This window comes from Coenobita brevimanus, chromosome 25, assembly GCF_032717465.1.
Source record: "Coenobita brevimanus isolate Jiangsu-jjx chromosome 25, ASM3271746v2, whole genome shotgun sequence".
Classification (NCBI taxonomy): Eukaryota; Metazoa; Arthropoda; class Malacostraca; order Decapoda; family Coenobitidae; genus Coenobita; species Coenobita brevimanus.
Genome location: NC_136978.1, coordinates 3,418,031 through 3,443,319, shown reverse-complemented (window position 1 = coordinate 3,443,319; position 25,289 = coordinate 3,418,031). Strand labels below are relative to the sequence as shown.

Below are 25,289 nucleotides of genomic sequence, written 5' to 3'. Positions count from 1 at the left end.
CGTGTCTCTTCTCTCCCTCGTTCACACCAGCCTTATTCTCTCTCTCTCGCTCTCTCTCTCTCTCTCTCTCTTCCCCCTCCTCCATCCCTCCTTCTCTCCCTCTCCCCTCTTCCTTCCCTATCTGCACCTTCCCTCCTCTCCTCCTCCCGTCCCACCCACCCACCCATCCACCTTGTGTCTGAGTGACAGTTCTTGAATACCCACATAACGGATTGCTGATTGTTCTGTCAAGGGGCCATTCCTAGTGTTTTATATACCTTCCCCCCTTCACCCCTCACCTCCCTCACCCATCACTCTCACCTTCCTCACCCCCACTTGCCAGAGTCTTTATTTCACCCCTCATGCAGTGTAGGGCCTAATTAATTTGCTATACCTCATTCTTTGTATGTTACTCGTTTTGTTTTTTCCTCAACCCACCTTCCAGTTTTTTTTTATGCCTTCCTCAAAGGAGTAAGCTGCAATTGAAGGCAAACAGTAACAGACTTGTTGCTTCATTCGAAAAGGTTTATATAATGACCTGTGAGTCTTATGAGTCAGAGATTAGGATACGAAAGTAAAATGGTCCAATGTGCCTTATTTTTTTTCATGAAAAAATACCCGACTTTGCTTGAGTTTGGTGTGTACTGCACGTTACACTATTCTTTTGACCTTTGTTTTCATTCCTCACCCGTTATGGCGTACGCTGAATGCCCTCTACACACACTCACCCACTTTCATTCTTATTGTGGAATTCATGAGTTAACCGGTATTCTTAATTTTTCATGGATGTAGCTGGTTCACGTTGAAACTGTCTTCCTCAGAGTTTCCCACCTCTCATGACTACCAGTCTTTTCAACACAATATATGGCGAATTATCTCGAAATGAACCGATTTATAACTTTATGTTCATTTTTTATAAGGAATATGTTTTGCAGTCTGTTATCTCTTTAACGTGAAATTAACAGTATAACCTTTTCAATCCACGCCCATCTTCCAGTCCATACATTGTATTTACTCCTCTTCCACTCACTCCTTTCCTTTTCTCACAAGGTCCTAACACTCTGCTCAAACTCATCCCCCAATCCCTCTAGCCACTACCCCCCCCCCCACTCCTACGAAGAAAACTGGCGAAAGTCGATGGTATTTCCTTCCGATATTTCGCATCTGGAATATCAGGAGAGTCTCCCTCCACACCATACGTAGGGTCCAAGGTCAAATTGGATACGTACATGAGACCTGAAACACCCTTGTATTATTTGGGGTTAGTTTCATGTCTCTAACTGGGTCCTCTTTGGAATAATGATTAGAAAACACACACACACACACACACACACACACACACACACACACACACACACACACACACACACACACACACACACACACACACACACACACACACACACACACACACACACACACACACACACACAGAGGGAGAGAGAGAGGGGCGGTGGGGTTGAGATAAGGCGCTGGACTCGGAGTCAGTCTGACCTGTGTTCAAGTCCCCTCTCAGTCGCGCTGCTGAGCCCAGGATCACGATCAGGCTTAAGTATAAAATCGAAAACCCACTTTATTTGAAAATATTGGCTTAGTAGGCATAGCATGTCCATTCGTCCTTAAAGTTAACAATCCTGGCTATCATCATCATCATCATCATCATCATCATCATCACCCACAGTCTGTTAATTCAGCACCCATATATGTCCGCCCTTCCTGGTCACAGTTGGCATATCTCTCTCGTCTATCTAGCAACATTAATTTCAACAGCTCAGTCAGCATCATAAAAGTGCCCATCTCACGCTCTATTTTATGTTGTGTCATGGAAAGAGAAGTTGGGGTGGGGGTTCTGGAGGGGTGGTGAGGGAGAGTGAGCTGGTTGGTGTGGGTGGTGATGGAAAGGAAGGTGGGGGTGTTGATATAGTAGGGTTGGTGAGGGGGGGGGTTGAGATGGTTGGTGTAGGAGGTGATGGAAAGGAAGATGGGGGTGTTGATATAGTTGGGTTGGTGGAGGAGGGGTTGAGATGGTTGATGTGAATGGTGATGGAAAGGAAGGTGGGGGTGTTGATCCAGTATGGTTGGTGGAGAGGGAGTGGGGTTAGAGATGGTTGGTGGAGGGGAATGAGAAGTTAAGGTGATTAGAGTGGATTAGAGAGGTAGAGATGATTGACGGAGGGGGAGGGGAAAGTGAAGATGATTGGTAGAAGTGATGATGGAAAGGAAGGTTTAGGGTCATGGGGGGATGAGAGTGGGAAAGCGTGAGAGGTGGAGATTACAGTAATATGTGGGGTGTGTGATACAGAAAGCTAGAGTTGGTGAAGAGGAAGTGTGAGAGGTGGTGGTGAATGATGGAGGAAGTGGTGGAGGGATGAGAGTGGAGAGTGTGGTAGGAATAAATTAAATGTAGATGGAAACGGAAGGGAAGGGTTGAAAGTAATGGTGGTTGATGGGTTAAATGCTGTATAGACAAGCGAAACTGATTGAGAGGGTAGGGAGTGAAAAGTGGGGTTGGTGATGCGTTGAAAGATGAGGTGGTGAGGGTAGCCTAGGATGGGGGGTGCAAGGTTGGATGGTTTTAGAACGAGGGTAGAAATAGTAGGGTCAGTGTTAATGGAAGGTTGTAATTTTAATGGTGATGATGGGTTACATGGGTGTTTTTAGAGTGACGGACGTGGTGGGGGTAGAGTTAAGAGGTAGAGTGGTGGAGGATGGAAGGGTTGGTAGTGGAGATGGTGGGGCATTGTTAGGGGTGGTTTTAGTGGGGATGGTATGGGCAGAGGTTTGTGATAAGACAGTATGGGCATGGTGGAAGTAGAGTTGGAGGATTGTTGGAGGCTTTTCGTTGGCTGTTATTGATGATGGCGTGCTGGAAGTGATGATAGTCAAGGTGATGTGATGAATGTGATGGTGAGAATTGAAGTGATGACTAGTAGTAGGAATGTGTATGTTGGGGAGAGTTAGCAAGTTGATGGCAATGTGTGCGGGTTAGTGGGGGTGGCGAAAGTGGAGGTAGTGTGTATAGTGGTTGAGATTACGAGGGGTAGGGGTGGATTTATTTAGGATGGGGTGGTTGAGGTGTTTGTGGTGGTGATGGGATGAGGTGGGGTTGGAATGGACGGTGTGTGGTTGGGATGGATGTGGTTTTGGTGGAGGAGGATGGTGTTTGTATATGGTGGTGATGGGATGAGGTGGAAGCGTGAAATACCAAGTACTGATATAGCGAAGAATAAGTTGGGTGAAATGTAGCGTGTAGGTCGTGGTGGAAGGAGATAAAAAGTGGAGGTGGGTGTAAATAAATCGATTATGGGTGGAAGGGTAGCGGTTGGGTGGAACTGGAGACATGATAGTTATGAATGATAAAAATGGTAGGAGTGAATATGTGGGGGGATGGAAATGGATGGTGGTAGTTTGGGAAGATGGGTGGAGGTTAGGTGGATGGAGAGGACGACAGAACTAAGTGGTAGCAGTGAATATTGATAAGTTAAAGTGGGGCTCGGGACGGTGAGAGGTAATGGATGGAGGTGAGGTGGATGGATTTACGATGAGTGGTAGTGGAAATGGATAAAGATGTGAGTAATAGTGGATGGGGTGGAGAGGAAAAGAGGGATTTAGTAGTGATGGTTGGGGAATGTATGGTGAGATGTAAATGGGAGAGGATAGGGACCAACGTAAGTGTTTTTGAGCCAAGGGTTTGTGATTTTTTTTCCTATATCTTCACTCATGCAGCTACCAAATACTAATCAGTCAATCCAGAAATAATGTTAATGGGGAAAAGACAAATCCCTACATAGTTCATCTCCCTAAAAGACTTATTCATAGTAAAAATACGCCAGGATCCTTTATAAATACTCCCCAGATTCAATAAAAGTGTCCCATCTCCCCTTCCGTACTCAAAACTTATGAAATCACCGTCTAGAAATGATGGCCTGTAGTGAAAATGGAGGTAGCTGACACGAAAGATTCAGTTCCGGGGAAGTTTTGATGAACGGCGGTGTGTGGATTTTTCAGGGGATGTGTGTGTGTGTGTGTGAGAGAGAGAGAGAGAGAGAGAGAGAGAGAGAGAGAGAGAGAGAGAGAGAGAGAGAGAGAGAGAGAGATGCTGGGTTGGAAGGTGAAGATGAATGGAAGGGAATCAAGTGGAGGGCTGGATGAAGAGGAATATCAAAAACAAAACGAAGTGTTGTAAGGCAAGAGTATAATAAGAGAGACAAATGAAAGCCTGGAGTCTGATCTCGATTTAGTCCGTAAGTGGAGGGTAGGTAGTCACTTAGTTACTTAATATTCCTGCCACCAGACAGTTATATTCAGTAGAGCAGGACCTCTACCATCTGAAGATGTAAATTGGAAGTGGGGGTGTTGAGTAAGGTGGAGGGGAAGGGAGAGAATCCCTCCCTTCCCCTCCACATTATCGTTGATCTGATCAAGGATGAGGTGGAAGGATGAGGTGGAAAGGGGGGTTGGTGTGAGTTGGAAATAGGGCAGGCGAATGGCTGAGGACAGGGTATATGGAGGCGATTCTTTCGTGGCCATCCCTTACAGGATTAAGGCGTCTGGCGACAGATAGATAAATTGATAGGTATTTTGAACCTTGTGAGGGTTGGACTGGAGGAATTGTATAAAATGAACCAGGCTGAGGGTGGAAAATAAAGAAGTACTGAGTTCTCACCCACCTACAGGAATTGTGTATAGTGTGAAGAGGGATCAGTTTCAGTCCAACTTGGACCTGTTGTATCTTCATAATAAGCGCTATACCAGTTTGTGGGTATAATTTGTCAATAGGAACAGTTTATGGTACTGAAATCAGAACTCAGTCTCTTGAAGTGTCGAAATGAAAGAGAAAAAAGTGAAATACTGATGTGTTAGATAAGCAGCAGGACATCAACTGTATGTAGAACTGAAAGAAACTGAACCGGGTTAAAGGAGTAAATGGAATAACTTTTTTTTTCTCTTGCTTTCAGTGAAGGAAGAGTGAAGCAAAGGCAGCATGCTCAAGAAAAACATCCAAACAAGATCAAAGAAGAAAAAATTATGGAGCGAAGGTAAGTGCAGAGCTTGAGGTGGAGGTGGAGTTGATGCGGAGTAAGGGGTGTTATATGGAGTGAGAAGGTGGAGTAGAGCTGTATCGGAGAAGGGGTTGGGAAAGTTTAAGGGGCACTTGTGGGATAGACAGGGATGGAATAGGGGTGGGTGTTGCATTATGAGGAAGAAGAGGAGGGATGGAGTGGAGAAGGGGTAGCGTAGGGATGTGTGTGGATAAAAGGAAGGAAGGTAGAGTAGAAATTTGTCTGTGAGATGAAGGAGGTGGAGTAGAGGTGAGTGGAGTAGGGGAAGGAGGAAGTGGGGTTGGTAATATAGGGCCGAGTGGAGAGGGACCCGGGGGGGGGGTGGAGTCTGTCTGTCACACCCGCCTTAACTTAATTTCCGGCATACGACGACAGAGAGCTTGTAGGTAATTTGTTAGGTAGAAAAGTGGTTTCGTAGACTCATAGTTACAGTAGATGTGTTGTACAAAAAGTTGAATGGTGTAGCGCAGAAGCAATGGAGTGTGTGTGTGTGTGTGTGTGTGTGTGTGTGTGTGTGTGTTTTATTAACTGATGGAAGACTCAGATAAAGTGTAGTGAGCATAGCCATAAACATTTTTAAGAATTGGAGGGGGAGGGGCGAGTAGGGGCCGAGTGGAGAGAGAGAGAGAGAGAGAGAGAGAGAGAGAGAGAGAGAGAGAGAGAGAGAGAGAGAGAGAAATTGGAGGGGTGAAGAAGGGCCTTTTTGTCACAGCCACGCTAACTTAATTTCTGAGATAGGACGACAGGGAGATGCTTAGTTAAGCTGATAGATAGACGCTTGGATAGATTTGGTAGATAGTTTGTAAAGGTACGTATATACAGTATGTTAGGTATATAGTTAGGTGACGCAGATCTTTAGGTAAATAGGCAAGGCGGGTCGATGAATAGGTAGATGAGGTGGGTAGCTGATACATAGCTGTTGGTTATAGTCTGTGGTTGGACATATAGGAGCTTGCTATATAGACAGGCGCGTAGATTTATAAGTAGATTAGTTAGGCAGGTCGACAGATTTGTGAATTTATAGGGAGATGCGACAGGTTGGCAGTCAGCAGGGTTGAAAAAATAAAGTTATATAAATGGTTTAAGACACCACACTTAAATTATTGATGTCTTTAATGCCAGAATAAATTTGCAGCGTCACGAGATTAATACTGAAATACACTTGACAGGCCATGAAAAAATACCAGCTTATAGTATCATTTCACTTTTTTTCTTCATATTGAATACATACAGCAAATGAAGACATCGGTTTAAATTTATTTAATTTATAAAAAAAAAGATTAATATGACAAGAATTTCAGTTTTTTTTTTTCTTTATCGAGATGTACTTACGATTTCTAGCTCGTGCCTATTCTTCATTATTTGAAAACGAGAAGAAATAAGAAGAATTAATATATTTCTAGGTATATATTTAAAACAACTTGCAGAATTCATGATAATCTAGTAGTTTAAGTATCAAACATAAGAACCCCACTATACTAACACTACCCTACCTTTTTTCTTCAGATAAAATACAAAATATCCTGTGATGTGCAATAGTACAATAGGGAGTACATTTTGCTGTTTATATTGAATTTATATGATTTACCTGAATATTCAGAATGATTGTACACATTGATTCTATCAGCCATGAACCCATGAAGAAAGGTCGGAGTTGGAAACAAACAAACAAACAAACACTTCCATTAAAATATGCATATCTGACATTTATGGCGCTTTTAATATGTCAGAAATGGCAGATTTAGAGCATGCATTGAAACTTGATTTAAATCCTACCAAAACCCAGGTCAGATAAATTCATGTTATATACGTGTAGGTGGCTTAGGATGATAGATAAGTAAGCAGAGTCGTTGGTCAAAAGATGGATGAATACTTGGTTATGTGTGACAGATATGTGCAGGAGGTGTAGTAGATGCGTTAGATAGCTATGGATCCGTTTCTTTATAATTTACTTTATTAGATATGTACGTATACTATCAGACTAACAGGCCCATGCATAGATAGACAGACAGGGAAAGAAAAACGGTACTTGGTAGATAAATAATTAATGGTTGTTTAGAAATGAGGTATATTTAGATTGACTAATAGATTTGCTGATAGAAACTCAGAGTGGCAGACGGTCAGAGATATGAAGATGGAAGATAGATTAGATAGAAAATGTAGATTGGAAAATGACGGAAAATTTTTTGGAGCGCATGAAGAACACACACAGATGGCAGTAATACAGAAGAGAGAGAGAGAGAGAGAGGGGGGGGGGTAATATACTCACCCAGGTAGAGGAGGGGGATGAGTAAGACAGCAGGATGGGTCATGGTGAGATTCTTGGCCTGTGGAGGAAAGAGAGTAAAGGGTTAAATCGTATCTCGCTCACCTTCTCACCTTTCTCTAGCAGGGTTAATCAGAGAGTAAAGGGGTACAGTAAATACGGTTTCGCTTATTTTCACACCAACTCACTCACTTTAGCACGACGGGTGTTGAAAGAGGAAAGAATTATACTCAGTTTTTTTTTTATTGAGGCGAAGATGCACTTGACAGGTTGGTGATGACCGACTGAATTGCAACATGTCCGACTAACATTTACTAACCCAAATGTCCCCCTCAGATATATGTTGTCAATTAATAATGCTAACGAGTAAAGAGATTATGAAATTATGTTGCATTCAGCCAATCATCACCAATTTGTCAAGTGCATTTTCGCCTCGATAAAAAAAATTGAGTAGTTAGACTTTCACACTTACCCTCTTTAATAGAATGTGTCGTGAATGAAAGAAAAAAACTAAATAGCTTGCTCATTTTCATACTCACTCACTCTCTCTCTTTCTCTAGCAAGATGGGGCAAAAAGAGTCTCCTTACTTGTGAGAAGAAAGTTAGGGTTTTAGAAATTGTCTTGCTTATTTTTTCACTTTCTCTCACACCCACTTCTTTCTTTAGCAAGGGGAAGGGGTGAGTCGCAGTTACTTGAGAAATGTCAGGAATTAGATGCTGTTTCTTACTATCTCACTTATCTCTCTCGTGGTCTTTCTTTCAAGCAGTGTATCTTCTGGCCTGTGAGGAAGAGTAAAGGGATATTCTCTCTTTCTCTCTCTCTCTCTCTCTCTCTCTCTCTCTCTCTCTCTATCGTGTTTAGTTTGTTTCATCTTCCGTTTAGCTAGCTGATGATCAGTAGTCGTAGTAGTGGTGTTTTTATTTGTTTGTTCCCTGCCCAGTTAAGGCTTCTTGCGCTAGCGTGTGTGTGACTTCGTGGACATAAGTGCTTGCGATTCTGTTTTGCGTGTGTACGTGGGAGTTCCTCTTGGGTAACCGTATGTTAGTTCATGATTCAATAGCCTTTTTTTTTTTTTCTTCTTCGTGTGACGGAGCTTGGCCACTCCCACAGCCCATTATGCAAAGTCGTGGTTCCATGGAATTTGATAGGTTGTAGTCCTAAGGTAGATGTCAGTCTGCTTGGTTACTAGTCTAATGTACCTTCCAGTCTAACTACACTTGTCCATCCCTTAAGTTGTAAATTGGTTACGGATCTTTATCATGTGAGAACAAACATGCTGTAATAATAATAGTAGTAGTAGTAGCAGTAGAAAGCCTAACCTAAGAGGGTGACCTTGGCGTCCTCTGAAGAGCGCTGACACTCTACCAAGCTCCAGTGAGTCAGGAGTGAGGCGTAGTTACAGAGGGATCCACGGAGTTTCGAACCCTTGTACGTCACCTTCCATGATGCTCTTTTGGTTACACTTGACAGGGTGGGCGAACGCCTTCCTCCACACCAGGAACGTGCCGAGAGCAGACTTGAACCCACGTCATTTTCACTTAGAGTACAGCGCCTTATCAACTGCTTCACCAGGCCAGTGCGTGCGTGTGTGTGTGTGTGTGTGTGTGTGTGTGTGTGTGTGTGTGTGTGTGTGTACAAAGGAGTGCGTGCGTGTGAGTGCGCAACAAGCAAGAAATAAATGAGTATCGTTCGTCATTCACCATCTCCCTCCCTTCCCCTCTCTTTCTCCGTCTCCCTTTCCTCCGTCCCGTACCCCCATCTCCCTCCCCTCCCCTCCCCTCCCTTCCCGCTCCCTCTTTCTACGCTCTTTTCCCCCTTTTCTCCCTTTTTCTCTAATGTCTCCCCCTCCTCGTCCTTCTCCCTGTTCACGATAACCCCTTTCTTCACCCCGGTTCAACACTCCTTCCTTCTTTTTCATCCTTTTCCTCTTTACCTTTTCTCTCACACCCTCCCCCTCCCACCTCCTTCCGTTTCAATTTCCCCTTTCTTCCCTGCCCACCCTCCTCAATTTCCCCTTTCAATTTTCTCTTATACCTTCACCTTCCTTCTCTCTGTCCTTTTTTCCTCTACCTCCCCAGCACACTTTCCCCCATGTTTTCCTTCTCACACTTTCCTCCGTCAGTCCTTCTCTTCCCTCCTTCATTCTCTCTCTTCCCTCCTTCATTTTCTCTCTGCCCTCACTCCCTGTTTCTTTCCTCCTCTCCTCCTCCCTCTCTCTCTTTTTTTTTTTTTCCCCTCCCTCCATCCTTGCCTTCCCTCTCTCTTTCGCCCGTATGTTGCATCTTTTAAATTTGTATTTTTTTCTTTTCTCTGCTTCTTCCCTCAGTCGCTCCCCCTTCCCTTCCTACAGTATTCCTTCTTCACATTTTCCTCCTTCTCTCCACGTCGTTTCTCCTTCCCTCCACCTCTCCCTCCTTCCTCCAGCTCTTCTCCCGTACTTCACTTATGTCTTGTGCTACGGATTTGCCTCTACCCCTTGTCTCCCTCCAGCTTCCCCATCTTTGTCCTTCTCTCCTGCATTCTGTCAGTCTTCCTCCTTCTCCTCTTCTCTCTCCCCCTTCCCTCTCGCTCTTCCTCACCCTCCTGTCTCCATTTCCCTTTTGTGTTTCTCCCTTTTTCCTTTTCCTCTCTCCCTGTGCCCCCTACTCCCGCATTCTACCTCCCATACCTCTCTACTACCCCCACACGTGTGCAAGGACATGGAAATATTGAAGTGTGCTGTGTACAACATCGAAATTGCTTCCATTAATTGGTTATAAACCATATGATGATAGATTTAATTAACTTCATCAGTAAGAAATATTATTGTTAAATAGTTCAGTTGTTTGATGAGCATAATTTCTTCATATAAGCTATGGCGGATGTTTGTTTACATGCAGAAATAATTTTACAAACACTTGAATGATCACTAAAAATTAAATACATCTTTAGCATTGACGTTGTCGACATGTAAAGGCTTCTGTATAATGTAGAATGTATAGCCACAAAAATTTCGGTCTAATTATGGCACGTTAGTTGTCAGTTATCGACTGTGTTCGGGTAGATAGGCGATAATGCTTCTCATAAATAAATAAAGAAAACGCAAATATGTAAATTGCAGGTTAAAGCATCGCCCTATAGAACAGTATGTTTCTTGAGCATAATTGACATGAGCTCCGTCGAACTTCATTCTCTGAAGATGAATGTGTTAGATTACTCCAGGGTCACACATGGCTTAGTTATGGCTTTAAAGGTGTTATTAAACATTTTCTAAGCATAACCCGTGAAAAGTTAATAGTATTACCTTAGCGTCCTGTTGTCCGTCGCTTCAGCTGCCTACTGCTTTCTAAAATTCCTTGAACGTTTTCACATGTTTTAGTTTTGTTATTTATTTATTTATTTTGCCATAGCCAAGTTATGTTGTTTACCTTAAGAATGGCGTCCTAACGTTGTAAACTGTAGGCATTTTGGTCATCCATAATATTGCTTCTACCTTTATCCAGATACCGGGTATGGGTAATGCCCAAAGGGCGTGGATCCATATGAGATTATTCTTTTTATCTGACCTATTGTTTGAACTTGTATAAAGAGCATAAATGTTTCTATTGCCGTTTAGGCCGTGCCATATAGTAAGGATCGTAATGTCTGTGTGTTCAGTGTATCTGTGCCACTCTCTTCGCCTCCCCCCAACACACACACATTTTCCGTGGTTTCCAGTTTCACTCAACTTTCCCAGATTCTCCCTTCCTATCTCTTTGTTTTCCACTTATTCTCTCTCTCTCTTTCTCCACTTTCTCTCAAGTTCCATTTCCCCTTCAGTCTATTTTTCTTGTCCACCTTTCCTCTTCCCCGCCCTCTCTTGATTTGGGCTCAAAGGATGCCACTTTTTCTCCCTCTTTCTATCCCTCCCCTCCCCGCACTCACTCACTTCCTTCTGTGCTTTTATTGTATATTATTTTCTCTGCTTTTCCTTCCGTCCCTCCATCTCTCCTTCTCTCAACCTGATTGTCTGCCTTCATTCCTTCCCCTCTCCCTCTTCATTCTCCATTTTCCCTCCCGACATTCATTTCCTTCCAGCCATCGCTTTTTGCTTTTGTCCTGAATTTTTGCTCACTACGCCGAGCCTTCTTCTCTTCTTTTCCTCATTTTCTCCACATTTCCTTTCCTTCTTTCAGTTTCATATACTGTAGTGTTTCCCCTACTCCTGTCCCTCATTCCGTCTGTCCATGTGACTTTTTGTACCGTATTCCTTTCTGACCAAGTTCCTCTTCCCACTCCTTTCTTCTTATCCCTCAGTCCATCTTTCCTTTCTTCCTTCACTCCCATCCTCCTTTCTCTCCATCATTCCTTCATTTGAACTTTCCATTTTTTCATCACTTTTTCTTCTTCTCTCCTTTCTACCTTTTCTCCTCCCCCCTTCCTGGTTTAGCCTCCTTTTCCCCTTCCCTCCCTGCATCCATGTCCAGCCTATTTCTCCTCTCCGTCGTTTGTTCCCTAGTCTTTCATTTTATCTCTTGTCCTCCTTCCCACTCTCAGTAGTTTCCATCCATTCCATCCTTCCAACCTTCCTTTCATCCATCCTTCCGTCCTTCTTGAGAGAATTCGATTTGCTCTCGCCGGAAAATTGTCGACTCGTGACAAGGTAATTGAATGCATTAGAATACTAAAGAGATTGTGCAATATAGGTGCAAAAAAAATTATTTATTTTTATTTTTGCATCAGAACTCACCGCACAGGCAGGGGACTAAAGTTTAGAGACTACAAAGTAAGTTTTGAAGTAACCAAAGAACCTAATCTGTCGCTACCAACTTTTTAGGTAAATGGAACAAATTTTTGGAATTTGTTGTAAAAAGCACTAGCATAGATATGTTCAAAAATAGGCTAGACAAAAATTTAGCAGCAGCTGACATCATATATCCTGAACTGTATCACTGAAACTTTGTGTTAATATACGTGTGAGACAGAACTATTACTCTATTTTTTAATAAGTTATGCTATACTAGGTTTGTACGGTATACTGTAAACGAAGTACTTCAGTGTTATTGAATAAAGTCTGTTAGAACTTTATTCCCTGGCATCCAGTGCATAAATAAATTGCTCAGTTACGCTTAGGGTACATGTTTCTTAGGTAAGTCTATAATAAAGTCACATTTCTTTTCCTAATATACGTCATGAAATTTTGAAAGTGCAAAAACCTGAAAAAAAAAAGGAATTATTTCATCAGAATATTATTGTCTTAGGGTTAGTGATTTCATTATTTATTCGGATTACTTTCTACCATTCCTGCTAAATTTCACTAAAGTTATTTTAGTTTTCTATGGGGTTTCTTGTACCCTCCTTCATGCACGCTTAATTGCCGGAGGGTCTGAAGGGTGAGGGAGGGAGCCTTGCGGTTTAATATCTCTTACTTCTGTAGTTAGAGAACAGTGAATTAGTTAAAGCACTGCCACCTAGTTAAGATTATTAAATGTGTGGTGTGGGTCTCTCTCTCTCTCTCTCTCTCGCTCAGATATGCTCTTTGAGGAGTAGGTTAAGGAAGAGAAAATGGAAATGCAGAGTTGGATGAAGAATAGTAAAGTTTCATGGAGTGAGAGAGAGAGAGAGAGAGAGAGAGAGAGAGAGAGAGAGAGAGAGAGAGAGAGAGAGAGAGAGAGAGAGAGAGAGAGAGAGAGAGAGAGTTAATAAAGTTGTCTTGTTGAGGCCCAAACCTTCACCTTGGTCGGCCTAAAGGGTAACAAGCCAGTTTTTTCCGAAACTTTTTCTCTCGGGGTCGGAAATTTATCGTCTGTTTGAGAGTTTCAGTTGGGATCGTTCTCTAGCGTTCCTTGTGTGTGTGTGTGTGTGTGTGTGTGTGTGTGTGTGTGTGTTTGTCGATTATATACACACACACACACACACACACACACACACACACACACACACACCGTCATGTCACTGAAACATGAGATGATCAACAGGAAAATAGTCCCTATACATTTGGAAGTGGATTCTTGATTTTGGAAGTGAGAAAGGAAGGATAAGTGATGAAGGAAGGGAGGTGGGGAGAAAAGACGGAGGAGGAGTTTTGAAGGGAGAGGAGGAGGTGAGTTGCTGAGAGGTGGGAGGGAGAAGTTCAGGAGCAGGAAGAAAAAATATGAGAAAGCAAAATGTAATGTGAGAGAGAAATAAGGGAGAATGTAATAGGTCAGTGGGCCCATACTAGGCAGCTTGTAGTCTTTATATGTAGCAGAATTAATCCCTTTGATTCGTGGACTTTCTTTTTTTTTTTTAATTCTTCCCACCTTCAGACGATTTTATTCAGCTTGGGAAATACATATCTTAGTGGATGGGGTAACAAAAGCCCCCACTCCAGTTAGAATCCTTCCAGGCTGTAAAAAAAAAAAGGTAGAAAAAAGAAAAGAAAGGAAATCGTCCGCAGGCAACAATTATACTGTATGAAAAAAATAAAAAGGCAATCTTAGTTAAGAGGTAACAGGAATAAAAAAAAAAAAAAAGTAATCCCTTGCTCACCAAATCCACAGGTCGAAACTTACTTGAAAAACTGAAAAGGAATTATATATATTTAAACAGAAATATATTGAAAGTTGATCGGAGACGACAAGAGGAAATGGAGAGAATTAAGAATAATAAAAATAACTAAGACGGAGAAACGTAGAAGAGAAGTTTGATGAAGATAAAGAAAGGAGACTGGGAGGAAGCGATGGAGAAGAAAACAGGAGAGGGAGGGAGGAGGACGAGGAGGAGGAGGTAGGGTAGGAGAGAGGGAGAGACGAATGAAGGGAGGGAAGGAGAGGCACTGAGGAGAGAGAAAGCGATAAGACATGTAAAGCGAGGGAGGGAGGGAGGGATCGGGAAAGGAGGGAGAGAGTGAGGGAAGACAGGGAGGGAGGGGTGAAAGGAGAGGGATGAAGGGATGGAGAGTGAATGAGAGGGATGAAAAGAAAAGGAGAGAGAGAGGGTGGGAGGGGAGAGAAGGTGTATGAAAATGTGTAAGGTGATTAGATGGGCTTAGTGGAAATATGAGATAAGAAGGAGGTGAGAGGGAAGGAGGAAAAAAGGAAAAGAGGAAGAAAGAAAGGAGAGGAAAATTTAGGTTGAGAGAGAGAGAGAGTGGTATGGAGAGGAAAGAGTTTATAAGGAGGAAATGAAGTGAGAAAGTAAGAGAGTAAAGTGGGAGAAAGGAAAATAAGAGAAGAGAAATATGCGACGAAGAGAGGAGGAAGTGTAACAAGGAGCTGAAGAAAGGTAGGAAGTGAACGAGAGAGAGAGAGAGAGAGAGAGAGAGAGAGAGAGAGAGAGAGAGAGAAAGAGAGAGAGAGAACAAGGAGGAAGGAAAGGTAGAATCAGTAGAAGAAGGAAGAAAGGAAGACAGGGAAAAAAAAGGAGGAGGGGGGGAATGGAGTGAAAGAGTGGTAGGGTGGGAGGGAAAGAAGGAGAGGAAAAAAAGGAGAAGAGGAAGGAAATGGGGATGAAAAGAAGAGAAAGGAGGAAGGAAAGAAGTGGGGGGGGATAGTGAAAGAAGAAAAGGAAGGATAGAAAGTCGGGAGGAGGGGAAAGTAGGGAAGGAAGGAGAGAAGGAAGGGAGGGAGAGAAGAGTGCAGTAAGCAGTAATGGCGGATCATCAGTATTTTTAAGTTCACCCATAAATCACACGCTGAGTCAGTAGGTCGGTAGATATGTAGGTCAGTAGACGGTAAGCAAAAGGGTAGGTCAGTAGGTAAGTAGGAGAGTACAGGTAAATTGGGAGATTGTTGATAGGTTAGTAGATGGTAAGTAGGAGGATAGGTAGGGTGTGAAGTTAGGTATGTAGAAGGGTAGGTTGGTTGGTAGGTGTATGTAGGACAGTTTGGTTGCATAATATGAGAAGGTTAGGTAAGTAGGAGATTAGGTAGAGTATGTAGGTAGGTAAGTAAAGGGAGAAAATTGGTTAGTAGGTGTAAGTAGGAGAGTTGAAGTAGATAAAATGGGAAGATTAAGTAAGTGCCGTAAGTACGAGGACAGCTAGAGTTTGTAGGTAGGTCAGTAATTGGAAAGTAGGTTTGTTTTTGTTAAGGAGGAAGTTAGATTGAGTTAGTAAGTATATGGTTAGTAGGTAGGCCGTTCGGTTGGGTAAGTAAATTAGTAAATGGTAAGTAGGAAGGTAGTTATGATGGCTCAGTAAGTTAGCAGTTTTTGAGTAGGAGGGTAACATGGGTAGGCAGGTAGGGTAGTACATGGTAAGTAGATTACCTGGTAGTTGTAACATAGTAAATAGCACAGATAGGATGGTAATTTCAGCAGATTAGTACATTGTAAGTAGGAGGGCAGTTTAGGTGGGTGTATAGGGCAGTACATGGTAAGCAGGAGGGCAGTTAGTACCGGGTGTATGTAAGCAGGATAACAATTAGGATTAATAAGTAGATCAGTAGTTGGTGGTAGTAGGTAAGTAGGTTGATAGATTGTATTTGAGACAGCAAATTGGGAATCTGTAAGTGGATATGAAAGTGTTATGGATAGATAGGTTTCTTATTAGTAGCAGAAAGTTATATAAGTAAGTTAGTAGGTGTAAGTACTAAGTAGGCTGTAGATAAATCGAGGCTGTTTAGATTGTTGTTAGGTTGTTAGGTAGGTATGTAGACAGCGGTTTGTAAGTACGATACATGAAGGAAAGCACACAGCAACAGACCTGCTGATTCTTTTCGAGACTGTTTGTTATGTAGGCTGTTATGTAGCAGGTGCTGGGAGTATTGGATTAGTGGATGTAGATGGGCGAGATTTGTCGGGGAAGCAGCCGTACGTAGAGCCTTTGTAAGTATATAAGTAGAGTGTAAGTAGATGACTAAATGGTCCGTATAGGTGGGTGTAAGTAGGCGGGTAAGTAGGCAGAAGGAGGGGGCTTAGATCTGATACTTAACGAATGCGCAAGGGTCCCTAAGGTAGACAGTGCCAGTTTTCTAAGTCCCAGTCTTCGTGTAGAACACATTGTTGACAGAATCATTGCCAATCAGGTGCGTCTCTTCATAAATGCCGCCACCGATCATTTCACGAGGAGGAGCTGCCACAGGGCCAATCAGAGCCTACCAGTCTTTCTTACCCAATCAGAACACTCATTACTCTTTTTGTCACACAAAGCCATCTTGTTCTAGTCAATCAGTTTGATGATAATAGACTGAGGGCCTTTTACTAAGTCACTCTGTCAAACCCTCCCAGTATTAATCAGCCAATCAAAGCTCTCTAGTCAGTCAGTCAGCCAGTCAGTCAGTCAGCACCTCATTAATAAACTGCCAATTAGAGCTCCACGTATACCACTACAGAATCTTTCAGTCACTCATCCAGTCAAAGCCTTCCTCCCACTAACACATTAAAAACATTCTATATGGCCTGTTAGAACCTTCCACGCTATCAGTCAGTCAAACCTTCCACTCACTGTCCACCAGAATCTCTCCTCTACATCAGTCAGAATTCCCCAGTCCTTCCACACCACCAGTCAGAAGTCCTTGGTCTTTTCACTACCTGAGTCACAAGTTCTCAGTCCCCCACCACCCCAAGCAGAATTCCCTAGTCTTTCCGCTACACCAGTCAGATTCCCCAGTCTTTCCACTCCACCAGTAAAGAAATCCCCAGTCTTTCCACTCCACCAGTCGGAATTCCTCAGTCTTTCCGCCCCACCAGTCAGAATTTTCCACTCCCATTCAACCACTTCCACAACTAATCGCTTCACTCCTCTGCCACTCAGAAAGCAATCCAGATAAGTTAATCCAGCAGTGAGTAGGCGTCAATCCAGCAATCACCGGACATAAGCTCTGGGGGCCGTTTGTCTGATTGGCGCACAAGTTGGTCTAACGCTTTGTGATTAGTGGGGAGGGAGGGAGAGAGGAAGACGGAGGGAGAGTAGGAACTGAAGGAAGGAGAGACAGAGTGAGGAAGAATAGGAACTGAAGGTAGGAGGGGAAAGTGAGGGACAGGGGTAGTTGAAGAGAGGTGAGGTAGAGCAGGAACTGAAGGTAGGAGAAATAGAGTGAGGGAATTGGGGAAGCTGGAGAGGGAGAGTAGGACCTGAAGGTACGAGAGAGTGTGAGAGTGGGGGAGCTGGAGAAAGGGGAGGGAGAGTAGGAACTGAAAGTAGAAAGGACTGAGTGTAGAGGAGGGGAAAAGGGGGGTATTTGTGGAAACAGGGAAAGAGTGACAGAGTGAAAGAGTAAAAAGGAGGAAGGAGGGGGATAAGGAAATGAGGATTGCAAGAATGGAGAAAAGGAGTATGAAGGTGAAGGGGATGAGAGAGAGCGAGATAGAGAGGTGAAGTGGAGGTGCGAGAGGAGAAAGGGAGGGAGGGGAGAAAATGGAAAGAGGGAGAATGACATAAGGAAGATATTAGAGGTAAGAGGGGACAGAAGGGAATGGAAAGGAAGAAGGGAATGAAGGGCGGGGGAGTGTACGGGAGGGAAGAAAGGAGTGAATTGGACAGAAAGGTGGATGAAAGGAAGGAACATTTGAAAGACTGAGGAGAGAGGAGGAAGAAAGGGGAGAAATAGAAGGGTGTAGGAGAAAAAAGAAATGGCAAAGCAAGGCGGGGGAAGGGAGAGAAAGGTGGAGGAAGGAGAGGGGACTGGAATGGAGAGGGTGGGTGAAAAGTAAGGCAGGAGGGGAAGGGGACAGTGAGGAGGGAAGGAGGGAATGAGGAAGGGGGGGGGGAAAGGATCCGAAGGGTGGATTGGAGAGAGAATGAAGAGGTATAGGAGGAGGGAGGAGGAAAGCAGAAAGGAGAGAGTGTAGAAGAGGGGAGAGGGAGAAGGGATTAAGGGAGAAAAAAATGAAGGCTACGGAACAAGGATGAAGAGACGAGAAGAGAGGAATGAGAAAGAAAGGAGGGCAGTAGATAAAGATGGAGGTAGAGGGACAGATAGAGGAAAAACTGTAATTTGGAAAGAAAAGAGATTAGACAGAGAAATGTAGGTAGGCAGGAAAATCTAGTCATATAAGGAGGTGAGAGAAATAAGGGAGGCAGGTGAAGGAGATGAGAGGGAAGGGATGGCAAGGAAGGAGGAAACGGAGAGTGAGAAAAACAGGAAGGAGAGAGAAGGAACGAGAGGAATGTGAAAATTGCTAAGGAATGAGAGGCAGGAGGAAGTAAACAGTCTCTCTCTCTCTCTCTCTCTCTCTCTCATAATCCCTTCCCCCACTTTCTCAAACTTACTCGCATTCATTATTTCGTACTTTCTTGTCCGCAGTTCTGTGTGTGTGTGTGTGTGTGTGTGTGTGTGTGTGTGAGAGAGAGAGAGAGAGAGAGAGAGAGAGAGAGAGAGAGAGAGAGAGAGAGAGAGAGAGAGAGGTTAAGATGAAGCTCTACAAATGTTAGGTGTTCCGTATTGTCACCTCTGACCTCACACACACACACACACACACACACACACACACACACACACACACACACACACACACACACACACACACACACACACACACACACACACACACACACACACACACACACACACATCAGTACTCTACCTTACTCATCCACTAATTCCGCCGACTTGCCCACTTTTCACGTCCTTCCCTTAACTCATTCACCTTTTACTCACCTGCTCACACGCACCCATCCCTACAATACTCTTTATATTTGTCTTAAAAATTGTCATCTGCCTGTGTTAACTGCTAGGTTGTGAATAGTTCATTACATAAACACGATGCTGGTCACGAAGAAGTGCTGTGGAAATGAGGTAGAGCCGTAGAATTGTCATTTTTGTGCTGCTGAGCTACGTACGATTAGCTGCAAAAGGACGAAACACTGGGTCATGTTAAGATGAAAATACGATACCATGTTCACCCCCCCCCCAGGTTACCCTTCACAGCTTATTCATCCATCCATTCCCTCTCACATATATTCACCCACCATTTTAAGTTACACACATTATCTGCCTCTTCTACACCTACACCTGCACCTGCATCCTCACCCAGTCACTCATCTACCCCGTTCATCCACCAGCTTCACACATACGTTTCTGCTGCCCCTCGTCCACGTTCCTGACGATATCCACTAATACATATTCATGGGCATTCATCCCTAAAAATAATCCACCTCACTGTCACACACCCATTTGCTGAGAGACTGGGTACTCAGTCACATTCCTCACGCACACCCACCCGTCCACACCCATTGACTCATCCACACCCAACCATCCACACCCATTGACTCATCCACACCCGTCCATCCACATTCATTGACTCGACCACACTCACTAATCCACACCCGTCGTCTCATCCACACCTATTACTCATCTACACCCGCCCATCCACATCCATTTACTCATCCATACTCATTGACTCATCCACACCCATTGCCTCATTCACACCCACCGTCTCATCCACACCTAGTGACTCAACCACACTCACCCATTCACACCCATTGACGCATCTACACCCACTCATTCACATCCATTGATTCTCACAAACTCATCCACACCCAACCATCCACATCCATTGACTCATAAACACGCACCCATCCTCATCCATCACCTCAGTCACTCCCATTCACGCCCACCCTTGCACATCCATCGACTCATCCACGTCCACGCTTTCATTCATCTCCATTCACACATCCATCGATCCACACACACACCTCTAGTCCGCAAATGCCAAACCATCTTCAGCCATGTACACCTGTCAACACCTGTCAACACACACACACACACACACACACACACACACACACACACACACACACACACACACACACACGGATTAAATACTCACCTTTTCCCACTTTTCTTGCACATGAGGTCAGGATGGTCACAGCCAGGAGTGAGTGAGGGCGAGTGAGGAAGTGTGAGTGCGTGGGAGAGTGAGAGGACGAGTGAGTGAGTCAGTAAAAGTTTCTGATCTTTAGACTGCGTAAGAGACACGAAGAATGATGTTATAACGAGTGTGTGCCAGTAAAAACTAACGATTAATTGGATTTTGGGCGATTTGGAGGGGTTATCAAAAACTGAGTGTGGGGTGGAAGGTGTGAGAGTGCGAGAGGAGGTGGAGAGAGTAAGTAGTGGCGGTGAGAGGGAGTAATGAGAGGAGGTGGAGAGAATGGGATGTGGAGAGGCAGTGACAGTGAGATGGGGAGGGAGAGCGGCGCGCATCCTCCCACTTCCACTGCCTAAGGGTAACTGAAGGGTGGCCAAAACAGAAAGCGCTAGAACATCATGCCTGCTTAAGACTCCATAAATCGTCTTAAATGAAACATGTTTCTTCAATCTCGTTCAAACAAACAAATCGTCACAAGTGCTGCGCAGATTCCTAGCTCTTTACTTAAATATGGTCATAATTGACACTAAGTTGTGAATACAGCAAGATCCAGTCTTAAAGCGCTTACTTGGCTTTCGTAACACTCGTCCTAGGCGCTGAAGTGGGCATCCGCTGCCTGTGTGTGTTTGCTTTTCTTGGGGATATTGCAGTCGGATCCAGATTTCCATTCGGAGGTTTATTTCTTATTCACGGGGGCGAGTGTTATTGAAAAGGGAACCTTTTGAGATGGAGGAGATATGAGGAATCTTTACCTTAACTTTCAATAAATTTTCGAGTCTGCTCTGAGATTGTTACAATTATTGTCAATAAACTGGCCATCTTTACTTATGCTGTTCCATACACACAGTTCAGTATACTTAAAGACAAAACGTGTTTATTTCCAAGATTAGAGATCCCCTGGCCCCCTCTTCCTCCAGCACCTTTCCGTCTATCGAGTACCATTCAATTTGAAGCTGCCACACTGCCATTAACGGCCCGTTCCATAATGTTAGATGAGCATATTACCTAGAGAGAAAAAAACAAATGCTCCCAAGGAGAAGAAAAAAAGCTGAAAGTCAGCGTCCTTTTAAGAAGTCCTTTGTCCCCAGCCATTATCAGTCTGTTCCTTGCCCCTTTCGTCCCCAGTACTCCCAGTGCATCACAGCTTGTGGGTGCCTTATCTTAGTGACAAGGCCATTTCTGGTTGTGCGGCTGTTCACATTTCACTGTAGAATGTACTTGCAGTACATTCTACAGTGCAATGGTTACGGAGAGTTGGGGGGATATATTGGCGTTTCACAGTTGACGAATAGGATTTAGTGTATGATAATGGCAGCAGGATCCCATACGAAAAATAAATTTGATTCAGTATCGGGTGATAATTTAATTCCATATTGGACAAAAGTGTGTGAAATTAAACTAAGTACATGAATACTGGAAGCCGTAGTGCATGGCAACTAGATTCAGTTGAAAAAAGTGCGTGATATTTAGAATCAGTAGCGCATAACAGCTACATGTTTATTGTGCCAGTGAACTTCATACCACCTTGATCCCATAGACCCAGCAAAGTGCATAAAATTCGGATTCTCGGATATACCCTAAACGATGATGCTAAAATATTATGTCCACAGTTCTAATTCCATTCATCCAAATTTCCCCTGAATAAAATGGTGCGATGATACCAGTAACTACATACGAAAGGCGTCCTCGAGCCGAAGGGGTTAACAACCGTATTCTTAAAAATAATCCCTTCCCTAAACTTTCCCTTCCCGTCGAAGGAGTTTTGATTTCCCTGTTAAGCTAAAACGACCCATCCTGCTGATATTTGTCACGGTGGAACGTTAGATTTGTATACTAATATATCAAAGCACGCATATCTTGTGCTGGATAATGAAAGCACAACACATTTGAGATGTGGGAGGTGGCCACCACACCCATACTGTTGGTTTGTATTCAACCATAAATGCCATTCTGGCCAACACCGCGGCGGTGGTCACTCCTCAAGGCGATATTTTGATAATGAATTATATTCGAGGAATATTATTATCATGAATGTTGTTATTCGTAAATGTAAGAATCACTTGTTAACGTCCGTCTTCTGTACTTGCATGGCGGCGCTTACGTTTTTTTTTTTTTTTCCAGCTGGAAGACATGAGCCGAACCCACTGAGCTCTATCTTGAGCTCAGTGGCCAAACCACTCGAGTGATCTTTATGGCAGATTTTCCTTTTCCGGGCAAATTAACAAGCAAAATGTTTCTTGAGCAAACTCGTTGTATGACCCTGGCCATAATGTATAAGATTTGTTAATGTCAGATCATACAAGACTGGATGAATATCGGAGGCAGTACGTTGTCTGCTCTGTGTATGTCTGCCTGAACATCTCAGCCGAAATGGTTAACACTTTTAAAGAGATACAAATAGCACTTAAAAATCAGTATAGCGTTGTAAATCGTATTAATAAAATTGTATAGTAGCTTTTATCGACATTTTAAATATAGTTAAGACAGTAAACTACAAAAGAACGCACAAAAACGGCGAAGGGATTTTTGTAGAGACGGGTTAAATGATGCCGTCAAGTTCCAATAATTTCGGCTGCTCGAGGGGATGACCTTTCCCTTCGAGCGCTAGGATTTTTTTTATTTTAAACACTAATTCAGCGAAAGATGTCCTTCCTGTCCATCTGAAAGGGAAGGAAAAGTTAAAAAATACGGGCGTAAATTCCTTCCTAAATATCTCCTCTGGCTCCAGGAAATATCTTGAATGGAGATGCAAAAATGTCCTGTCCTTATCTCCAGTTTCTTCCCTTCCCGACACAGCCAGCCAGCAAAATATTCCACCGGGTTTCCAAAAGAGACGGCTGGAATCCATATGAAAGTGTTTGGCAGCTGATTTACGTATAGTGCATGACAACTTGAATACGTGTAAAAGTGCATAACGACTGGATTCCATATAAAAATGCGTGATATCTTTAGCAGATATACAAGTGCCTGGCGTGTATTTAGTACAGAAGGGCATGAAACCTGTATGTCGTATAGTAGTGCATGACTTCTGGATTATATACTTATAGAAGTGCATGTCAACTGGATACCACATGTTTATAAAACTGCATGACATCTGCGTTGGATATAAAACTGCACGACTTGATATACTCATAAAAGTGCACGTCAGCTAGATTGGTATACAAAGAATGACAACTAGATTATTGTAAAAGTGCCTAACATCTGGATTACATACTCGTATAGAAGTGCAGGACGACTTGATACCGCATAAACGACCGCATGAAATCTGATGTCATGGAAATACCTTGAGCGGCGATGCAAAAATGCTGTGTCCTCGTCTCCAGTTCCTTTCCTCTTGACCCGGCCAGACAGGGAAAATCTTCCTCTTGGATCCAAAAGAGACTGTCCAGATAAAGTGAAAAACTCCTCGCCTTTTTCACCGCCTTAGCACGCCTCTTAGCAGCGGGTCTTGACGGCGGGGAGCAGGGGAGTGAGGGAGGCATGGGTAGGGGGGGTAGTAGGGGAAGGGGAGAGGGGGTTGAGGGAGGCATGATTGAGGAAAGGGAGAGGGACTTGAAGTATGCAGGGGTAGGGGGTTAGAGGAAGGAGAGAGAAGTTCAGGAAAATAGAGGATAGGTAGGAAGAAGAGAGGGGAGAGTAGAGGAGGAAGAGGGGTACGAGGGTTAGGAGAGATAAAGGATAGGTAGCAAAGATTGAAGGAAGGTTAGAGGAGTAAGAGGTAAGGGAGTATGGGGTTAGAGGAGACAGAGAATAGGTAGGAACTGGAGAGGGAAGATTAGGGGAGTAGAGGTAAGGGTGAGGGGTTTGAGGAGTAAGATTGGAAGGTGGGAAGTGAAGTTAGGGATAATGGAAATACGGGGAAGGGGAGGGGAAAGAGAGGAGCGGTAGGGAGGGGAGGTTGTAGAGGTGGCAAGGAGGTAGGGTGATAGGAGACGAATTGTAGAGAGGAGGAAGATGCGTATTAGGGTAAAGGGATACTGGGTAGAGGGAGGAAGAGGAAGGAGTTGCGGGGAGAGGGGAACCAGGAAGGAAATAGAAAGAAGGACGAGGGGTGGGGTTAAGAATAGGGTGATTGAGGGCAGGAGAATGAAGGTGTAGTTAGAAGGTAGGGTAATACAGAGGAGGGGGAGACGTTAGGGAGGTTGGGGGTTAATAGCGTTGGAAGATACGGGGAAGGGGTATGCTAGGAGGGGCTGGAGTAGAGGCTTGCGTGAGATGGAAGAGGGAGTGAAAGGATGATAGAAGGGAAAGCAGGGTAAGGGGATGGAACTGTTATAAAGGCAAAGAAATATATGGTGAAGGGGGGATAAGATGAGGGGGGATTGAAAGAGGATTGAGGGAGGAAGAAGTGGGAGGAGAGAGGCTGGATGAGACTGTTTGGGGCCGAGCCAGAGGAGAGAGAAGTATAGGAGGAGTAATAGTAAAAATAATACTGCGAGCTAATTTTATATAAAGGCCAAGTGACCCGTCGCATCATTGTTGGCAAGGTTGGTCTGTAGTATGGCAGGTTAGAGTTCTGTTTTAGATATATTTATTTTCTCCCCAGCAATTTTCATATTTTTCATGTATTTTTCCCAGGGTAATTTTTATATGTTTTCATATATATTCTCCTCATGGCATACATAAGTCGATGCAGGGCAAATGAGAACTGTGTGGGATGTGCGAGATTTTCAGCCTTTGATTCTTTTTCCGGAAAATCTTTTTGTTCTTACTATTGTTCTTGTGCAAATTTTTCTGTGTCCGGTTGGTGTCCTCCTCCTCCTCCTTCGAAAGCAGCTGTATTTCTACCGCCATCTTTAATATCATTGTTTTGGCTATATTTTTCATGAGCATCATTACAGCTTCCAATATTACCTCATTTTTCTTAATGTCTTATCATAATATACGATTATGATGCCTGTTAAACTTTTTTTTTGTTACCAGTCATATAATACACACACACACACACACACACACACACACACACACACACATATATATATATATATATATATATATATATATATATATATATATATATATATCCCTGTTAGCACACTGATATCATGGTTGCAATAATTGTGGTGAAGGTTTTTGTTTCCCAAGGTTCATGTGGACGTAGAACTACGAGTAGATTGTAATGCTGGCTGTCAGTATGAAAGTGATGTTGGTTGTTAAGATGAAAATCATGACTGTGATAATGACAGTGAAGATAGTTGTGATGATGGTTATCAAAATGGGAATGAAA

General features: G+C 43.5%; 1 protein-coding gene across 1 annotated transcript in view; it reads right to left on the bottom strand.

The window, feature by feature from the left end:
* Positions 1-24,856, bottom strand: part of LOC145393671 (neuronal acetylcholine receptor subunit alpha-10-like) — an 84,072-nt gene extending 59,216 nt beyond the window's left edge. Inside the window, exon 1 of the mRNA XM_080267721.1 lies at positions 24,775-24,856. Within this exon, the coding sequence (XP_080123847.1) occupies positions 24,775-24,856 (82 nt within the window). The remainder of the gene's footprint in view (positions 1-24,774) is intronic.
* Between the last annotated feature and the right edge of the window lie 433 nt (positions 24,857-25,289).